Below are 20,905 nucleotides of genomic sequence, written 5' to 3'. Positions count from 1 at the left end.
TGGACTGATGTAAACTAAAAACTGTCTGTTTTGTTGTTGTTGTTTTTAGTTTTGGTTGCAATTAACTTTCAGAAACTGGACTCCAAGGCCATCCAGTATTTGGATGGAATTCAAGTAAGTTATAACTAGCACAACCTTAAGATAATTTATATTTTTGAGGTATTTACAATATTTTCTCTACCAAGTAGGAACATTTTCATAAAGAATTTAAGCTAGGCAATAAAATAACTTGGATTTAGTTGGATAACAGAATTCTTTTAATTTGATCCGTAAAATACATACATTGTGTTTGTATGTTCTGTTTTCTGACATCATTTATCTGTTCCCAGAGCAGACATTTTAGACTCTTTCAATCCTTAAAATGAAGAGTTAAGCCTGTTTTAGGATAATTTGTTTAAAGCTATTACTGTACAATCAGCAACACCAAACACAGCTCATTCAGATACATTACTTTTTGTTTTTAACACTTTCACAGCACCAATGCTTTTTATTTGTCCCAGCCTCAGAAACCCAAGCTGGTGATGGAGTATTGGTCGGGCTGGTTCGACCTCTGGGGCGAACTTCATCACGTATACAATGCTGAAGGTAGGAGACATATTTTATTGTTGCTGAAACAATTACCAGTTAAGGAGAAAATTGATTTTCCTGGGTGTCTGCAGAGAGACAGACAGGGCTGCAAACACAGGTACTCCCATGAGAGAAAGACAGGGTAAAAGGCAAGACTCTTTCTCTGTGCAGACGGTCGATAACTCAGGCTAATTTAGGATGGAGCGAGGCAGGTTTTGCTCTGAAAGTCAGTACAAAATCTCTTTAGGTAAAACCAGCTTGCCTTCAGGGTGAGACAGAGCCTCAGTGCTTAGAGCGGAGAGACAGGACAAGCTGTGAATAAAACTATCTTAGTGTCAAGGAAAGTTTGGCTATGGCTCAATGCCAGTGGGGCTGACTTAGATCAGTTATTTATCAGGTGTTTGACTCTAACCTCAGCTTCATTCACAATCAGCAGGTACTCTCCTCAGACTGCAGGGTAGCATGTATAAACACATTCTTCACTCAGTGACTAATAAACTCAGGTCAGGGTTAATTTATTACGTCTTGTAGTGAAGGAGAATGTAAATGCTAACAAACAAGCGAGTTACCGATTCCATTTTGGTGTGCGGCTACATCTAGGCATAAGAAATGTCACTATCAAAAACTAAGTTGCCACATCAAAAATCTAAGATGGCCACTGCCATATGTATGTGTGCGTGCAGCCTGGGCTTGTGCGTGAGGTTGAGAGGTACCGACTGTAAATAGTTGGGCTCACCTCGATGCACAGCATGGGCTCTGGAACCAATCTCCTTGAGAGAGGCTGGACCTTATTCCACTCTAGATTTGCCCATGGTGAGAGGCGCCAAGCTGGTGTGGGTCTACTCTTAGCCCCCCAACTTGGTACCTGTGTGTTGGAATTTTCCCCGGTAGATGAGAAGGTAGCTTCACTGCGCCTTCGGGTGGGGGGACGGGCTTTGACGGTTGTTTGTACCTATGCGCCAAACGGCAGTTCAGAGTATCTGGCCTTCTTGGAGTCCTTGGTGGGGGTGGTAGAAGGTACACCAGCTTGGGACTCCTTTATTCTGCTAAGGGACTTGAATGCCCACGTGGGTCACGACAGTGTGACTTGGAGGGGCATGACTGGGAGGAACGGCCTCTCTGATCTGAACTTGAGTGGAGAGTCATTGTTGGACTTCTGTGCTAGTCATAGTTTGTCCATAACAAACACAATGTTTGAACATAAGATTGTCCGTAAGTTCACTTGGTACCAGGATGCCCTAGGTCATAGATCGATGATTGACTTTGTAGTAATGTAATTTGATTTGCGGCCATTTGTTTTGGACACTCAGGTGAAGAGAGGAGCTGAGCTGTCAACTGATCACCACCTGGTAGTGAGTTGGATCAGATGGCAGGGGAAGATGCTGGACAGACCCAGTAGACCCAAATGTGTAGTGAGAGTTTCCTGGGAATGCCTGGCAGAAGAACCCGTCAGCGAGATCTTCAACTCACACCTACCCTGAGATGACTTCTGTTGTGACTTGGTGCTATATAAATAAACTGAATTGAAAACTGAATTGAACCTCCAGGAGAGCTTTAACCGCATCCCAGCTGAAGCTGGGGACATTGAGTCAGAGTGGACCATGTTCAGGGGCGGACTGGGACAATAATCCAGGCCGGGAATTTTGATAACATCCCAGGCCACCACCACCTGATTAACGCAAACCACCAAGACTGAGTTCAATTGAGCGCACTTTGAATGCATGTTGTTTGCACACGTCTAACTGAATACCTACATAAATCTTTCTTCTGTGGTGCAATAATCCGTCCTCAAATCACATAAACTGAAATTATGTTGCCCTATATTTTGCTATGCATAAGACTGAACTTAGTTTTTTGGATTAAAGACAAAAGTTTCAACAAGTTTTTTTTTTATTTGGCCAGAGGACCTGACTTAACTTTTTTAGATACAAAAAAATCTGAATTCCTAGACATTTCAACATTAAACTTTTTTCAGATCCTAACCCATATTATAAAATTTGCAATATTCTTTGTAAAAACTTAAAAACATTTGTTATATTAAGTCAGTTTTGGCCCACTTAGGTCCCTCAAAGTGAAGCTAGCATGTGGATATTAAGCTGTGCTGTTAAACTGTGCCAGAGTTCAATTTTTTCAACACAAGTGTTTCTCTTACCTGCTCCATTACGAACAAACATTAATTTATAGCACTTAGCAGCATCCGCAGCCAGAGCTTTTCTCTTTTTTATCCTCTCTCTCTCTGCTCCACCTTTCCTCTTCTTTGGCTGTCTCTGTTGCTCCATTCTACAACTCAGAGATGCACGCACCGCGCGCCAACACCGTCGGGAGCGCGAGTCCTAGGGCGGGGAGGGGGGCGGGCGCAATGTGTGTGTGTGTGTGTCTCTGCTCTGTGACACACAGAAAAGGAAGGGAGGGGGCCGGCCCGGCCGGGGGATGTGCCAGGCTTTCTCCGTCGCTGCAGTGCAGCGTGAGACCTGAGCCCAGGCAAAAGTGAATTGTTTTTTTAAAATAATAAAGTCCGTGCGACCCGAACCGAGCCTTTAGTCCCGTTCCTCGGCAACCAGGCCACCGGGAAGTGTCCCGTCGTGCCCGACGGTGAATCCGCCACTGACCATGTTCCACAACTCAGTTGTTGAAGTAGCTGCCTTGAGCTGTGGTCGAAAGGTTGTCGGTGCTCTTCACGGTGGTCATCCTCGAACTCCGTGGTGGACACCCCGGGTTAGGGAGGCTGTCAAGCTGAAGCAGGAGTCCTATAGGTCCTTGTTGGCTGGTGGGACTGGGGAGGCAGCTGAAGAGTACTGGAGGGTCAAGAGTTCCGCAGCCTTGGCTGTTGCTGAGGCAAAAGCTCGGCTGTGGGAAGAGTTTACTGAGGTCTTGGATAAAGACATAAAGACTCTTGGTCGGCTCCGACGAGATTTTGGCAAACCATCAGACAGCTGAGGAGGGGAAAGCAGCTCTTTACCAACACTGTGTTCAGTGCTGTTGACATCAATCAGTGATGTCGTTGGGAGGTGGAAGGAATACATTTCGGACCTTCTCGATCTCACTGGCACGTCCTTCATAGATGAAGTGGAGTCGGGGGCTTTCAGGTTGGTCTGTCCATAATCATGACTGAGGTCGCTGAGATAGTTAAAAAACTATGTGGTGTCAGGGCTCCAGGGGTGGATGAGATTCACCCTGATTTCCTTAAGGCTCTGGATGTTGTGGGGCTGTCTTGGTTGACACGCCTTTGAAAAATCACGTGGACATAGGGGCAGTGTCATTAGATTGGCAGACTGGAGTGGTGGTTCCCCTCTTCAAAAAGGGGGACTGGAGGGTGTGCTCCAATTACAGGAGCATCAATCTCTTTAGCCTCCCTGGTAAGGTCTATTCAGGGGTATTGGAGAAGCGAGTCCGTATCGTTGGTCGAACCTCAGATCTAGGAGAAATGATACGAGTTCCGTCCTGGCCATGGAACACTGGACCAGCTCTTTACCCTCACTAGGGTCCTTGAGGTGTCATGGGAGTTTGCCCATTCAGACTACATGTGTTTTGTGGACTTGGAGAAGGCATTTGACAATGTTCCTCGGGGTACACTGTGGGGGTTGCTCCATGAGTATGGGATTAGGGGGATGTTATTACAGGCTGTTCAGTCCCTATACAAGTGGCACGAGAGTTTGGTTCGCATTGCCGGTAGTAAGTTGGACCACTTAAGGGTTGGGAGTTGGACTCTGTCACGGCTGCCTGTTGTCACGATTCTGTTCATAACTTTTATGGACAGAATTTCTCGGTGCAGCCAGCGGGGTGGAGGGATTACGGTTCAGTGGCCTCAGGATTCCATCTCTGTTCTATGCGATGATGTGGTCCTGTTGGCATCATGGTGCCGTGATCTTCAGCTCTCACTGGATCGGTTCGGAGCCAAGTGTGAAGCGGCTGTGATGATAATCAGCACCTCCAAATCTGAGGCCATGGTCCTCATCTGGAAAAGGGTGGATTGCTCTCTTCAGATCGAGGGTGAGATTCTGCCTCATGTGGGGGAGTTAAAGAATCTTGAGGTTTTGTTCACGAGTGAGAGAAGAATGGAGTATGAGATTGACAGATGGATTGGTGCAGCTTTTGCAGTTTTGCGGACTTTGTACTAGGGATGGGGCCAATACGATCCAGTATCGGTATCGGCCTCCGATACCAGCATAATTTATGTATCGGATTTTTCCGATCCATGATGCAAGTTGGCTTCAAACTACGGAATGGATTTCTTGAACGGAGGTGTGTCTCATGAACCCAGAGTAATAAGACCCGCCTCATATTCAGGAAATCCATTTCATAGTTTGCAGCCAGCTACAATGTGTGGACTGAGTTAGCAGCACTGTGGCTAACAGCTAACCCACTTTTCATCTAAACATGTCCGCTGTGTGGAATTATTTTATACTACAAACACCACAAAACAAGACAACATTGTGCAATGTCTGCAGAGCCATAGCGCCACATTAAACCGCGGTAAAATTAGTTTTACGTTGGACATTCAAGCTCTGTGGCTTCAGCGGGGCGCTACTCTTTGCTCAACCCGAAAGAGGCAACTCGACCCCGGCCAGCCGCATCCAATCTGCCCCGCTAAATCTGCCTGTCTCCGTGGAGGGACAGACTGAGCGCGGCTGACCGAAATCAGGCTACTTGCTTTGGATTGAACAAGATGAAGACATCACTGAAGCCCTGGAGCTCAAATGTTTACCGAGAAGTTGCTAAACTTCATCATAATTAATGACCAACCACTATCAGTTGTAGAAAACGAAGGATTTCTCAGCTTGATACTTGCAACCAAGATATAGTTTACCCTCCAGGAGATATTTATAAGTACAACAGTAGACAATCATAAATCATATGATCTGAAAATTATATATATTAAAAACAAAAACAGCTACATTATAAAGGGATGTAAAATACTAAAAACAGGAACATGTCTGTTGGTTTATGCCATGAACTTAGCAGGTGTTTGAAGCCATTTAACATTTAATTTAATTCATTTATTCATTCATTTAAAAGAAACAAAATAAAAAATAAAAAAAATCATCAAAAAGAAAACATTGAACGAAAAGAGTGCAGAAAGAAGAAAAAAAATCCTATATCTGCCCCTTATTTAAAAAAAATATAAAATAACTTTAAACAATCACTTAAATTAATCACTTTAATATACTTTAAAGCTAGGAATAAAAAGAAACATGTTTTGTGTTAGCAGAATTTAATTCTAACTTTGAAGCTTATCCAACATTAATAAAACTTACCTCAAGTTGCCTTTTTTGACATGCATGCACATATTTGTACAAAATGTACTTGAGAGGAGATTATTGCAGCCTCATATAAAATCATTTATGATGATGATATTGGAACTGGATCGGTATCGGCCGATATTCAGATATAGGTATCGGGATCGGATCGGAAGATAAAAAAAAATGGATCGGTGCATTCCTACTTTGTACCAGTCCATTGTAGTAAGGAGAGAGCTGAGCTGTATGGCGAAGCTCTCTGTTTACTGGTCAGTCTATGTTCCTACCATCACTTCTGATCACAAGCTTGGAATAGTGACCGTAAGAATGAGATCATGGATACAAGGCGGTTGAAATGAGTTTCCTCCACAGGGCAGCTGGACTCTCCCTTAGAGATAGGGTAAGAAGTTCAGTTATCCAAGAGAGACTCAGTAGAACTGTTGCTCCTCCACTTCGAGAGGAGCCAGTTGAGGTGGTTCAGGCATCTGGTAAGGATGATCCCTGGATGTCTACCTAGAGGTGCTTCGGGCATGTCAGACTGGTAGGAGACCCCAAGGAAGACTCAGGACAGGCTGGAGAGACTATGTCTCTTGGTTGGCCTGGGAACACCTTGGAATCTTCCCAGAAGAGCTGGAAGAGGTTGCTGTGGAAAGAGATGTCTAGACCTCCCTGCTTAAGCTGTACATGAGCCGAGACCCGACTTAGGAATAAGCGGAAGATAAACGGATGGATTAATTAGGAATAGTCTGGCACCTCCAACTGAAAACGTAACAATTTACTGCAAGAACTGAGTTTGAAGGAAAACATTGTCAGTCAATCTTCATCAATAGTACCATATAGTGACATGGTTGTGTATGTTTTTTTAAAAACACAACCCTGCAGTACGAAATATAAATATTATTTTCCAACAAACTGCTATCAGAACCTACAGGTTTCAGAAAATGAAACCCTTTCTGGGTTGCATTTTGTTGTCAGCTTCTGGGCAAAACACACAATGAGATAAACAAATAAACAATGCAAATGTACACACAATACAGACCACAGCACTATGGTTCATTACTCTTCAGTCCAAAAAGAGCACCAGTCATGACAGTTTTTAGTTTTTTCAGGTAGGACAGATGATGCGTTTAATCATCAAACACTAGATGGAGATAGTTGATTCCAGCTGCTTTAAAAACTAACCCTGCACATTCTTGTGGTAAAGTTCCTGTGAGTTAGCAAAGTGCTCCTTGATTCTATATATTTACATTATTTATATGTGAACAAAGTTTAAGCATCCAGAGTTTCCTCATATTGTTCAGCTCCAGAGGCATGGATCAGGAAGTGACTGGAGATCTGCTTCACAGAAATTCAGAATCAGTTTATGTGCCTCGGTGAGGGATGACCCATCAACATTTTCTTTCCCTCAAAGTAAGGAAATCCAAGATACCATAAAGAATACCAATATTTTTCCTATTGTTGCTCCTGAGACTGGTCTTAAAAGTGATCTATTGTGCTCGACACATTATATGAAAGCACTAAAACCTCCCAGAAAACTTGGTTATCTTGCTGTGTAAGAACCTTCCGGGGGGGTAACACCATTCACCTTTATCTTGGTGAGCTGTAATGTCTCAAACTGAGTTTTAGGGTTTCACGTTAATGAAAAAAAAATGGATTTTTTTTTCTGGTGTATTCTGTAAATTGTTTAAAGGTTATTCCAACAGAACATAAAAACTGCATTATGGTGCTATTCTCTATTTTCTTCAACATTTATTGTTGACGACCTGCTGTAATTTTATTTACTTTAATTTCTATTAATATTGTTATTTTTTAATGGTGTTACTTGGTGTTGGTGTTAGTAAATCACTGTAATAAATCTCATGGAGACCATCAGTCTAAATTTTTACTTATATTTATTTATATTTATATTACAATTAGTAATTGCACAAAAATAAACAGAATAATTTAGTTTATTTATTTATTCTAATGTCCCAGTTATATTACAATAAGGTCATTAAATTTAAAGATGCTGAATAATTTGTTGAGGCTGATGCATAATTTTTGTCATCTCGTAGACTTAATATGCTGGTAAAAATTAGACGTTTTGCACCTAATTGGCATTTTGTTTTTACATGTAACTGAATAAATGAGACTAATCTTTTTTTTTCTTCATTATTTTAAACAGTGTGCTAATGTCACACTTAGAGGAGGACTGGAGACTACAGATGAAACATGAAGAATTTAAATAAAACTTAGAGGTTTAATATTTCAAAACCTGGAGTGGCAGTAAATAAGAACAAATTATGAAACAGAAAATCTCCTGATGCATGCTCAATAATCCAGGTAGAAAAATCTAAAAAAGTTAAATCTGGTCCTCTGGACATTCAAAAAAACCAAAAAAACAAAGCAAAACAACAAAAAATGTAGAAACGTTTCGTCTCTCGTCCGAGAGACTTCTTCAGTCTGAGGAGCTGTATTCAGCTCAGTCTCTTAAATAGCACCGTCTCAGAGTGGATCAACCAGTTTTGCTGCTGACAACCAAAACCAGCTGATCACATGCTCAAGAAGGACCATCAGCATAACAATGGATCATTAGCACACTGACGGCTGTTTACTGTTCACAGAGGGCTGAGTGATACTAGCAATCACAGCATTGTGAGAGGGGGACAGTTGAACCCGGAGGCCTCCACCCCTGTTTAATGATGGACGATTTATTTTCACAAAGATGGCCTCCTTTGGCCTCCGTCTCTCGGATGAGAGACGAAACGTTTCTACATTTTTTGTTGTTTTGCTTTTTTTTTTTTTTTTTGAATGTCCAGTTGACCAGATTTAACTTTTTTAGATATGAAACAGAAAGTTGCAAAGGCACCTGACAGGAGACACAACGACAGTCTGCTGAGCGTCAAAAAGATGAGGATTACTGGAGTGGAGCTGAGGAGGACACTGAAGAATGTGACACTGATGGTGACTGGGAACAGGTGTAACAGGGCGGGGCAGGAGCTGAAACTGAGTGATTCTGGTACAGAGAACTCCATCCATCCATCCATCCCTACTTGCCTCTTCCTGAACTAAACACAGAAAATAAACATCATGATCAAAAAGAAATAAACCTCACATTAAACACAAAGGCTATTTAAAAATAACCAAAACCACAGATACTGTCAGCTAAGAAATAAAGTGGAAATAGTTTACATTTAAAATGTTTTCTCGATTTGTTCATTGTTTAATGAGACACAACTACAGCTCATCACTTGAGGAAGGAGCCTTTGTTTATACCTGAACATCCACATCATAATTAAAAACATTGTAAGGACAAAGCTTTTTTCTTTAATTCAGTGGATATAAAACAATACACCATTGTTCTGCAGAAAGCATTCACAGCAGTAAAATAAAGCCAGACGGAGGAGGCGCGTTTGACGGTTCAGACTGCAGCACGTCCAGCTGTCAGAACCACAACACAAGACTGCTGAGTTTAATGAGTGTATTTTCATTTTTATTGTCAGATATGAGCCAAGTGGTGACAGAGATCCTGAGGCTGGACATGTCCATAAATCTTTACATGTTTCATGGAGGAACCAACTTTGGCTTCATGAATGGGGCTCTAGCTTTTGGACTGCCAGTACCTAAACCCATGGTTACAAGCTACGGTAGGTTCAGACAGAACAGACAGTGTTGCTTTTTATTGATTGTGTTCAAACCTGATGTGCAAATTTGTCAACTGAGTAAAACTCTTTTCTGATGAAATGTTTAGAGCTGCGCTTCCTTGTCACTGTGAACCACGGCAGACTCCTCCCAGGTCGTTTCGGGTTCATTTCTCATAAGGCTACACTGCAACGTGGCTTCCTCAGTTAACAATTTTTCTATTTTCAAATTCAATTCAATTCAAATCAATTCAAAAATACTTTATTAATCCCAAAAGGAAATTATTTGTTGTAACTCGTTATCCTCGTTTCATTAAGAGATGTTATAGATACTGATGGCTGTAGGCAGGAAGGATGTCTTGTAAAGGTCCATCCCACAGTGGATCCTAAAAAACTGGCTGCAGATGCCGTCTAATCCGTCCACGCAGACTCGGCTGGCCTCTCGGTTCCCCCCGGGCTGTAGGACCGCCCGAATGCCGGGCAGAACTCCTCCCAGAGCAATGGCCACTCCTCCCAGCAGTCTGCCGAGCTCCTCGTTGCTGCGGACAGCCAGCTGTAGGTGCCCAGGGACGATCCTGTCCTTCCGCTGTCATGAGCCGTGTTTCCTGCTAGTTCCAGGATCTCAGTGGTCAGGCACTCGAGCACAGCTGGCAGGTAGATGAGAATGCGTCCACAGAACATCCTTTTCAACTCATTTGAGATTTTGGGCTGTAGTTGAGATATTATTTGAGCTTTTGAGATGTTAATCAGCTGCTGTTGGTTGTAGAAAACTGCCTTGTTGCCATGGTTACGCATCATAACAAATGTCCATAACTAAAAAAGTTTCAGTAAAAATCCTTCCGGCTGCACAGCATCTGATACCAGAGGAAACAAATCATCCAACAAATGTGATTTACATCCAGAAAAAGAGGAATTAAAGTTTCCAAAAGCAAAATCTCAGAATGAAAGTAACAGAGCTGCTCCAACATGCAGCCACCTTGAGCGGCGCAATTCTTGAACTGTTAGAACCGTAAATGCCGTTTTTTCACTTTCATAGAAAACTGAACTCTACAGCAAAAACTAATGGCTGTGATGTGTTTACCTGATTTAATGTAATTACTTTTATGACTTCACCACACCTGATGAGTGTTTCTAAGTGTCCGCCTTTGGTCTATAATTTGAGAAATGTGCTTTTCTACTGTTTCCACTCACCTTTCCTCTGAAATACACAAATTGACCATTCAATGCTGTTTTAACTATATTTATAACTATAGAAACATAGTTTAAAGCCTGGACAATGTTTGTTTATGCTTATCACCAACATATTCTGAAAGTTTAAATTCTGTTAGTCTTTGAGCCTCATTTCGGTTGAGCGGCCCACTGGTGGGCCGAACTGAGCTCACCTGTGGGCCTGATTCAGGCCTCGGACCACCAGTTGAAAATCCCTGATGTAATGTGATCCGTTAGCCCACAGAGTATGTGTTGTGACTGACTCTCAGCTACTACCGCATCATATTTTAGCTCGGCATCCATAAAACTGACCGATTTATATTAATTTTTATGTTTTCTATGGTTTATTAGCCATGGCAGCCATCTTGAATCAGGTTAACTGACTCTGACCGATAACGAACTCTAGACGTACATGCAGTGAGAGTTTCATTAAAATCCATCCGGTGTTTTGTGATCTGTTTCGCTAACAGACAGCTTGACACATGTACAGAATCACACATTTACATGCTTGCCCACTTTTCATGGCAGCAGCTGATATTAAACACATCAAAATGTAAATAAGAGGTGGTTTAATCTGTTTTAGTCTGTTCTTAACCTTTTTGTTTTTAAACGGGAGCTTTAAAAACCACCTCTGACCTTCAGGAGTCCTTTCCTGCCTGTGTTTACTCTTTGAAAGCCTTTTGCTTCCAAAAGGCCTCATTTTGTGTCGAGATAACCCAGAGTGTGTAGCGGCCCGTTGCTGCCTCCAGATGTGTGATAGCGGGAGCACAAAAAGCATCTGCCATGGTGAGAGGTGCCCCGCCTCCCCCCTGCTCCCGGGCCTGCTGTTCTGATAGCGCATTATCTTTCAGATTACGATGCTCCATTATCCGAGGCCGGGGATTACACCACCAAGTATCATCTTCTGAGGAATGTATTCAGCCGCTACCACAGTAAGTGTTGAACGCTGTTGCTCAGGTGCTCTGCACGTCCTCTCATCTCGCCACTTTACCCGATTCTGCTGACTGGTTCTGTTGGATCAGACAGGACAACTTTATGTGTTATTACCAGCAAATTTATGTGTGTGTGTGTGTGTGTGTGTGTGTGTATGGGGGCTTTCTGCCTCAACAATCAGAACCTCACATTTATGTCTCTTTGTGAAGCACACACAGTATGAGTTTTGTTGTTTGGGGTGGCAGAAGTCTCAAGTGTTTTGTGAGCAGAAGCAGCTTTGGACCGTGTGGGTATGACTCCAACAGGACAGAGGAATAATTTGCCTCTTTGTGAGGTGATTGAAGAGAGTTTGAAAGGCTGCTTGATGCCGAGTCATCTTTCTGTTCTGGAGTCTGCTGAACGACGAGCAGTGTCCTGAAGATGAGAGGAAACATCCTTTGTTTCGTTCAGCAGCCTCAAACACGACCCAGTTCTTTAATTAGATCCAGTTGATGTGCTTCTGTGGTCCGCCTGCCAAACAATGTAAATCGCATCAGTTAGTCGGTTTGTTTCAGTACAACCTGACGTGGCTTCAGGCAGCTCTGTTGGAGCGCTAACATTTATTATGGGCATCTTAAAAAAGGCTTCAGACACTTTTTTTTTAGCGATCAGATATTTTTCTTGTGTAACAAGATTTAGAACAAATGCTTTTAACAGTTACTACTGTACTTTTTGCTGTATAAGTTGCACCTTTTTGCTTAAATTAGCATGCCCTGCAACTTATACAGCGACTTATTTAGCTCCCCCTCCCCACATATTTATAACACATTTTTCGCTGAGATCTGACAATTTCATTCATTCTGACATGGAAAATATTGAACACTACCATTTTCAGTCGCTAGAGGGCACTCAAGTATTATGGCAAGTCAAGTGTCTCATTTATAGGTAAAAGTGGCTATTAATGAGACACTTGGCTTGCCATACAGGCAACTTTCGTCTCGCTCTGGAACTCCTGGCGCAAACGTCAAATCAGCTGCATTTCGCCACGCTGCCCAGGCGAAATGCAGCCGATTTGATCATTAAAGTGCATTTATTAAAGAAAAGTTAAACTGAGACACATCTTTGCTATAATGATGAGCAAACAAATAATTGTTTTTAGGTGGTTATCTTGGTAAATTTCAAAGAAATGCACAGTGAGTCCTCCCTCTGTGTGCTCCCGCAGCTGCGAATCGGCTTTTGAAATGCATCTGATTTGACTGGTAAAGTACATTTATTAAGGAAAAGTTAAACTAAGACACACCTTTGCTATAATTTCGAGCAAACAAATAATTGTTTTTAAGTGTTAATCTTGTTAAATTCTTGTTTAAAGTCCTTCTGTGCACGCTCCTGCGGCCGCCATGTGGCAACCAATCGATTTTTGGAACACCAACCCACATTTCCGGGTGGTCAGTGGTAACACGTAATAGATGCAACTTATACGGCGAAGTGACATGTTTGTTTTTTTCCACTTTATTAGGCATATCTGGACTGATGCAACTTATACGGTATACGATTAATTGTCTCAGAAATTATTGTGATAAACCATAATATTGTTTGAAATTTTACAATAATTAGTAATTTTTGTAAAATTTAAGAAGAAATGTTGGTCAATTTGTTTTGATTGTAGTACCTTTTTTGACCACCGGATGGCAGTGTAAGACTGTTTGAACCGAAGGATGGATAGTGAGGGAGTGAAGAGCGTGTCTCTTTAAGAAAATGGGAGGGAGACCTTTTGACTTGACATAGGCTGTTTCTTCTTCCTTGTTCTCGGTTCTCAAAATGGCAGATGCTCGGTGTGGTTTGCGCTCTTTAGCATAGCATTTTTCACACAAAGCTTTTAATAAAAATCAGTAAACAAGTTCTCTGCTTTTTTTTTTTCAGAGAAAAACAACTTTTTACATGAAGGCACGGGTTTCAACAGTGAATTTTAGAGCTTTGACAAGACAGAGTTTTTTTCCCCGAAGTCGGCCTGTTAGCTTAGCTTCTCAGCTTAGCTGCTTTTAACGATCCAAAAATGTGATTTTGGATCGTTAAAATGGATTTTAAAGAGAAAAGAGAAAAGGAGGGGTCAGTGAAGAACACCAGAGTTGAGCCTTTTGCCATCCAGTGTCTTCAGTAGAAAGAGAGAGACACGAAGAAACGGTGAAACCGATAAATGAAAATGAGGTCAATAATTTTCATTTATCATGCAATTAATTAATTTATTGTTTATCGTGACAGGCCTAATGGGACATTACGGCAGAAAATATGGTAATTATGAGGCTTCAGAGCTTTTGCATCGACCCCAAAATTACACAAACTGCAGTTTGTTAGTTTGCTGAGAAAATCATTTTTATAATATCTAAAAATAATATTATAATAGAAGATTTGGATGTTGTCATCTATCAGTAATTATAGTTGAAATTGTAAGCAGTCGTTAAAAATATTTGATGCACGGCCCTACTGAAGGTTCTGACTTGAAAGTGTCGGCGTGTTGGACCCAGAAAAAGTTGTTTAGAAAAAGTGTTAACCGTTATCCTCAGAAGCCAGCTTTTACCGTCCGATGTTGAGGAAAGGCTGTGAAGACTTTCCTAGAGGGACTGCTGGTGTTTCTGTAACACCTTTAACACCTTTAAAAGCAGCCGACGACTCGGACAACTGCTGGTTCTGGTTGTAACGAGACCGTTTGCAAACCAGAACACAAGCTGGCAAAGCTCTCGCCCACGGAGACGTTAAAAGGTTGTTTTTGAACGGTTTGGACTGAGTGATGCAGATGTTGGAGAGTTGAAGCAGGAAATGAATAAAATGTTTAATAGTTCAGTGGGAGGTTTCCAAATTAAAATGACTTCACTGATTTTCTTTTATTTAAAAAAAAAAAAAAAAAAAAAATTAAAAACATTTTAATTTACCCATAGCTCCCAGGATGTTATTTATGTATTCTTTTATAATTTGACTTTTTACAAACAGCTTTAGTCTTTTACTGCAACAGATTTTTAGTTATAAAATAATCAGTCAGAGATTCTTTATTGTCATTCGCACCCCATGTGGTACATGTGGTGGAGCGAAATTATGTACACAGGGTCCCAGTTACATCCAACAATAAAATGTAAAAGAAAAACAGTAATAACATCTAAGATATGAACTAAGAACAACATCAACTAAATATACACTAAGCACTCATAACATAAAAACATTAATGTCGAACAGCAGCACAAACCTGAACACGAGTCCGTGTAAGCAGATGAGCACGCATGAACACATCAACATTGAAACAGATCAGCAGCAACATGATGTGATTTTTTTCACAGTGATTATTCTGGTTAGAGATTCATGAGTCTAACAGCCTCAGGGTAGAAGTTCAGTCTAGTGGTTCTACACTTAATGCTCCTCAACCTCCTTCCTGAGGGGAGCGGGGCAAAAAGTGTGTGTGCTGGGTGAGTGGGGTCCTTCATGATGCAGGTGGCCCTCTTCCTGCATCTGGAGGTGTAGATGTCTGTGATGGTGGGGAGACTGACTCCAACAGTCGTCTGTGCAGCCGTCACTCTCTGCAAAGCTTTACTTTATGCAGCTGTGCAGCCTCCATGCCACACGTTGATGCTGGAGCACAGGATGCTCTCCACTGCACACCTGTAGAAGGAGGTGAGGACTGAGCTTCCCAGTCCAGCTCGCCTCAGCCGTCTGAGGAAGTAGAGTCTCTGATGAGCTTTCTTGATCAGGCTGGTGGTGTTGTTGCTCCAGCTGAGGTTGTCATTCATGTGTACACCCAAGTACTTGTAGCTGGAGACCACTTCCACCGCATATCCTCTTATGTTCAGGGGGGTGTAGGTGTTTTTGTTCCTTATGAAGTCCACAATCATCTCCTTTGTCTTCTTCACATTGATGTGAAGGTTATTCTCTTTGCACCAGCTCTCCAGGTGTTCCACCTCTTGCCTGTAGCTGGACTCATCATTGTTTGTGATGCTTCCCACAACCACTGTATCATCTGCAAACTTTACAATGTGACAGCCTGGATGGGTAGCTGCACAATCATATGTGAGCAGAGTAAACAGGAGGGTGCTCAACACACATCCCTGAGGAGAGCCAGTGCTGAGGGTTATGGTGGAGGAGAAGTTGTGGATCCTCACTGACTGTGGTCTGTTTGTTAAGAAGTAATGTTGCATAGTACAATGTTACATACATAATGTTACATATTAGGAAATAATGTTACATAGTTGAAACATTGCTGTAATAACTCCATTGTTACCTGGACGAGGCAAAGTGTGCGAATGTTTCTGGTTGTTTTCAGGCCAGCCTCTGCCGGAGCTGCCCTCCTCTCAGAACAGGAGGGCCTACCAGCCGGTGATGGTCCAGCAGCACCTGTCTCTGTGGAACAGTCTGCAGTTTACAGAGAAGGTGAGCTCCGTCCACTCAGAGAGGAGTATCTAGAGCTAATCAACTATAAAAATGTCTTATACAAGTAGATTAGCAAAGTCAGAAGAGCTGCTTAAATACAACAGCAATGCACATATCAATAACTAAATATAAGAAATGTAATTTGTTCTATAAGACGACAATAAAAATGTACATAAATTAGTTTAAATTAAACCATACTGTCTGCTGACAGTTTTCAGTCTCGCAAACAAGTCATTTTTAATATTTTATTCTTCACTATAATTCCAGCAGCAAAATATATACAAATTAACAGAGGGAACCCTCAGGGCCTTCAACGCCTTCAGAGAAGGCTCAAGAATTCAGCACATATGAAATGTTGCATATACATTTTTAAATCATTATTATTTTTTAATATAAAATATATATTTTCAATGTAGTTTTTTTTTTTTTTGGTTGCTCATTTCTCTTATTTTCTGTAACTACTTTGCAGATGAGCAAGACGTGATAATCCTGTTATCCAATCAGATTGTTTTAAATGTTTGTCTCCAGGCAGAAACATGTTTGAAGGTTCTTCCTCATTGGTCAGGACTTCACTGTCAGCAGAGAAGGCTGAGCTCAGTCAGAATCTCTGCAGGAGTTTGTTTAATAACTGACAGGAAAATTAACCATTTACAACGATGATGTAGAGGGGGTGGGCCCAAAACATGAGATGTAGGACTTCAGGAAGGCCCTGCAGGTGTTTTTTGTTTGTTTGTTTGATTGTTTGGTTACTGTGTGAAGATGTGTGATGCATTCATTTACCTGCAAATTCAAAAATCCATAGAGTTTGTAGTTGCTCAAAAAAATCAAAGGTTATATATCCTATTTATAATTGGATGTTAGGCTGGTGGTCCTCCTTTATCATGTGAACAGCTAGTTCAGGATGTCAACAACAAACTGGTTGATCTGGTTTGACAGCACGATGGCTCAGTGGTTAGCACTGTTGCCTCATAGCAAGAAGGTCCTGGGTTCAATCCCCGGTTGGACCTAGGGTCTTTCTGTGTGGAGTTTACGTGTTCTTCTCGTGCTTGCATGGGTTTCCTCACAGATCAAAAACATGCATGTTGGGCTGCCTTCAGGTCCAGGCCTCCCTTGCAAAAGAGAGCTGTGATCTTAATGGGATTTGCCTGGTTAAATAAAGGTTAATAAATAAATAAATTATAAAACTGGGTTTGTTGCAGCTTCTCGGACCGAAGAAGATTTTTGGATAAAGATTTTTGGATAAAAGACAAAACGTTTCAACAAGAAGAATCAGTCCAGAGGACCTGACCTTTTTAAGATTTTTCTACTTGGATTATTGAGCAGCATCAGGATATCTCATTTAGGTTTGCACTGATAATTTTGAAATCTAAAGTTGCGTTTTGGTTTCATTACATTATGACATTTTACCGAAACAGAAAGTTCTGTGGGTTACTGGTAAATATTAGTTTGACTTATTAAAATTACATGTTGTACTTGAATGCAAGAGGCTGGGTGAGCCACAGGGCCTTCTGGGTAATCTTGGGACAGAAGTAGGTGGACTTCTTCAGGTTCTGTGTTCAGATGGGTTGTCCTGTTGGTTCTGTTTAGTGTTGGGTTGGTGTTAGTGACTGTTTAAAAATGACACCATGAGTCAGTGTTGGACCTGATGGGTACAATGAGAAGCACTTCCTGTCAACGAGTAGTTACATTACAAAACAGAAAATAGTGATGTAATGTAACCGTGACTTCTTAATATCTTCAACGTTGGCATTTAATAGAACGTCACAAAATCACATCCAACTGAAGGCCTGGCTCTTTTAGTCAACTGCAAATTAAATGTATTAGTTTGTGCATTTCTGTTGTCATTTTGAACCATTATCTCTTCTTTCTTTTGAAGCAGCTTTTTTTCTGTCCATCCCTCACTGACTGACATGTGAGTACATTGTGAGTCAACCAAATTTAAACACCATTTCTAACAATGTGTCATCAGCTGGCTTATATTTTTACAAGTCCAGCTCACGTTTACTCACCCCAACATCATCAGTCTGACCGTTAGTCCCTGATTTAAAGGGACACATCCACCTGCCGGCAAACTTCCCTCCAGTGAAGAGATAAACTCCTCCCTCTCTATCTGTATCTGAGTCATGCGCCGGCTGCACAGGAAGGAGTGGACCCGCTCTGCACACCGCACAGCACGCGGTCCATCCATCTGATCCCCATGGTAACGTGCTTTGTGTAACACCAAAACGAGTTGGACTCGTAACAACAGCTAAAACACTGTTCCATGTACAGACCAAAGTAAGGAGCAGACGTGCCTCACAGTTTGGGAATCCCCGGATTAAGTGATCTTTAAAATCCCTTGTGGCGTACTAATAAGCAAATATAAACATTACCTGCTCTGATGGACCTAAATCTGCTTAATTTAGTTATTTCCAGGAGCAGAGGAAACTGAGTGGCTACCGCTGCTTGCTAAGTGGTGAGCAGGACATTTTCCTCTAACTACAGGAGCAGCGTTCAAGCAGTGATCAGCTCTGTGCAGCTTTACGACTGTAAAGCAGCTCGTTCTTGTTGGCATAGTCTGAATGCAACAGCAAATGCTCTCTTGCCAAAGAAGGAAAAGGAAAAAAGAAAGCACTGTGTGAACGGTGTCACAGCGTCTCCTCACTTTGTGTCCACCAGTCGAGTTGAAGTATTTTACACCATGTTTCTCTGAGGCATTTATATTCCATCCAGGTGGAGCGCGACTGGAGATTCTGACTCCATTAATGATTCGGTCCGCATTGCAATAATTTGCTTCCCTCTGAGACACCAATCACTAAAGCTCCTGACCAGCACAGCCTGGTTTCAAACAAGTGGGCTCTCCTCAGATGCTGAGTGGATGATTGGATTTTTTATTTTTGTGTTTGGAGTGATGTAGTACAATGTTTTGTATTGCTTATATTACCATGTGGAAAAAGATGCATCTCCAAACATCAAAACTGTGTGGCCTAATAAAAGACCTGCTCTGGACTCCAACTGAAACATTTCTTACATTAGCTTAAAAGGTTTCAATTGAGTCAGGCAGCTTGTTGAAAAATTACAAGATTCATTGGGCACTACGATTGTGTTTATTTTACATAAAATGGAAAAAAATCGTAGGTAGCTATATTAAAACATGGGTTAAAATTAATTTTTGTCATCACTGAGACACTGTATACTGCATGATTTCTTTCAGACCTAAAGTAATGGTTCATCACTTTTTAAGTGGGTTCTGTGGAAAGAATATGAACAATGAATATCTTACCTGTTATAGATAGCTCAATTTGGAGAAATAGAGTTTAATTCTGACTACTGATGAGCTAACAGTATGAGCGGGGATGAGGTCAAAGTGTACTGTGTCCTAAAATGACTCTGGTCTAGTAACACCATTTCAAAGTCTTCAGTAACTGTTTTATATTACAGTTATTTATTCAAAATTTCATGCTTATTTACAAGCACAAAATGTGGCACCAGCGCCTAGCTGTAGCACATACTGTTTCTGCTGGAGTAATAAGTTTGTAAAATAGTTTTTGCATGAATCTCTACCAAATTTTTAAGATTGGAGTTGTTTAAAGATGGCGGCCATGCTAACTGTGGTCTGTTAGCTCCTTAGTCCACTCAGAAAGAACCTTTATTTCTCCAAATTCAGGTTGAATAAAGTGTAAACTACCGCAAGTAAGATATTAACTTGTGAAAGGGTTTGAACTGTCCGGTGTCATGCTGTCGACTCGTTGCAGCCTCAGAAGTCTGAGTGGCCAGTGAACATGGAGAACCTCCTCGTCAACAACAACAATGGTCAGTCTTACGGCTATACACTGTACGAGACCGCCATCAGCAGAGGAGGAACCCTCAATGCAAGGAACAACGTCAGAGACCGAGCACTGGTGAGACACACAACGACTGAGATAAGGACTGAGAAGCAACTGAGACACAAAAACTGAGACAGCAGACACAAATGAGACAACAACTGAGACTTAAGTATTGTATATACTGTAGTAGAGACTCACAACGATGTTTGTGTTAAAAACATCAGAGCCCTCAGCTTTGATCAGTGTTCCTGTAAAGATTGAAGGTTTCTGAGGTCACGACCTCATTGAACATCTTTTATCTTGACTATTAAAATGAGTTTATATGCGTTCCTTTTTAGTCTAAAGTAATTCTTATTATTCTCCAGCAGGAATAAAACACATGAATGCTCAGTCTGATTATTGATGTGGGTGTTTCTGGTCTTTGAAATGGTTCTTTACTTCTGTTTTCTTAGGTTTTTGTTGACAAACATTTTATTGGTGTTTTGGACTACAAGGTGCAGGAACTGGCCATAACTGATGAGAAGGTACTGAGTGTTTGTGTTTTAGATACACTCTGCATTTTCAGGAAGATAAAGTTATGTAAAAAACTTTCAGAGGATGCTTGAGGATGTTTTTATCCGACAGGTCTTAGTTTGAAGACGGCACCAAATAAATGTTTATTCAGAAAAAATACTACCTAAATCCTAAATGAATGTTAATAATGTGGTGCAAAAACAAATTTCAAGCAGCTGAGATGAACAGTGGTTGAGATATTTGCATGCACAGGAACAGGAAGTGATGTCAGTAACAGGAAGTGATGTCAAAGGGGAACAGAGCATTGCTACAGTGGCTAACAACACAGTCTGGGCCGCTTTAATGCATGGGCTTACCTGGGCTGAAGCCCAGGGGCCTACAGTGTTTGGGGTGGGGGGGGTGGGGGGGTGTGAGCCTATTGCAGGGTGTCCGCACATCTTGAATAAGTCTTGAAACAAAGTCTTGAAATCCAAATCTAAAATCAAGGCCTTAAAATGTCTTAAATTCATTAAATAATTTGTTTGGTTCAATTGGATCAGGGCAGCAATTTGCGCACCTCACCAAACGGAGAGAGAGCCGACAGACCGACAGGCAGACCGAGAGCGAGCCGACAGGCAGACCGAGAGCGAGC

General features: G+C 41.5%; 1 protein-coding gene across 1 annotated transcript in view; it reads left to right on the top strand.

Moving 5' to 3' along the window:
- Nucleotides 1-20,905, top strand: part of LOC119411179 (beta-galactosidase-1-like protein 2) — a 38,840-nt gene that overhangs the window by 7,715 nt on the left and 10,220 nt on the right. The window contains exons 8-14 of the mRNA XM_037678106.1: nucleotides 50-114; nucleotides 501-585; nucleotides 9,287-9,430; nucleotides 11,485-11,565; nucleotides 15,849-15,955; nucleotides 19,690-19,836; nucleotides 20,214-20,285. Of these exons, the coding sequence (XP_037534034.1) occupies nucleotides 50-114; nucleotides 501-585; nucleotides 9,287-9,430; nucleotides 11,485-11,565; nucleotides 15,849-15,955; nucleotides 19,690-19,836; nucleotides 20,214-20,285 (701 nt within the window). The remainder of the gene's footprint in view (nucleotides 1-49; nucleotides 115-500; nucleotides 586-9,286; nucleotides 9,431-11,484; nucleotides 11,566-15,848; nucleotides 15,956-19,689; nucleotides 19,837-20,213; nucleotides 20,286-20,905) is intronic.

This window comes from Nematolebias whitei, chromosome 6 (assembly GCF_014905685.2).
Source record: "Nematolebias whitei isolate Nwh7 chromosome 6, NemWhi1, whole genome shotgun sequence".
NCBI classification, from domain to species: Eukaryota; Metazoa; Chordata; class Actinopteri; order Cyprinodontiformes; family Rivulidae; genus Nematolebias; species Nematolebias whitei.
The sequence above is the reverse complement of the archived record's forward strand: the minus strand, read 5'-3'. Positions and strand labels throughout refer to the sequence as shown.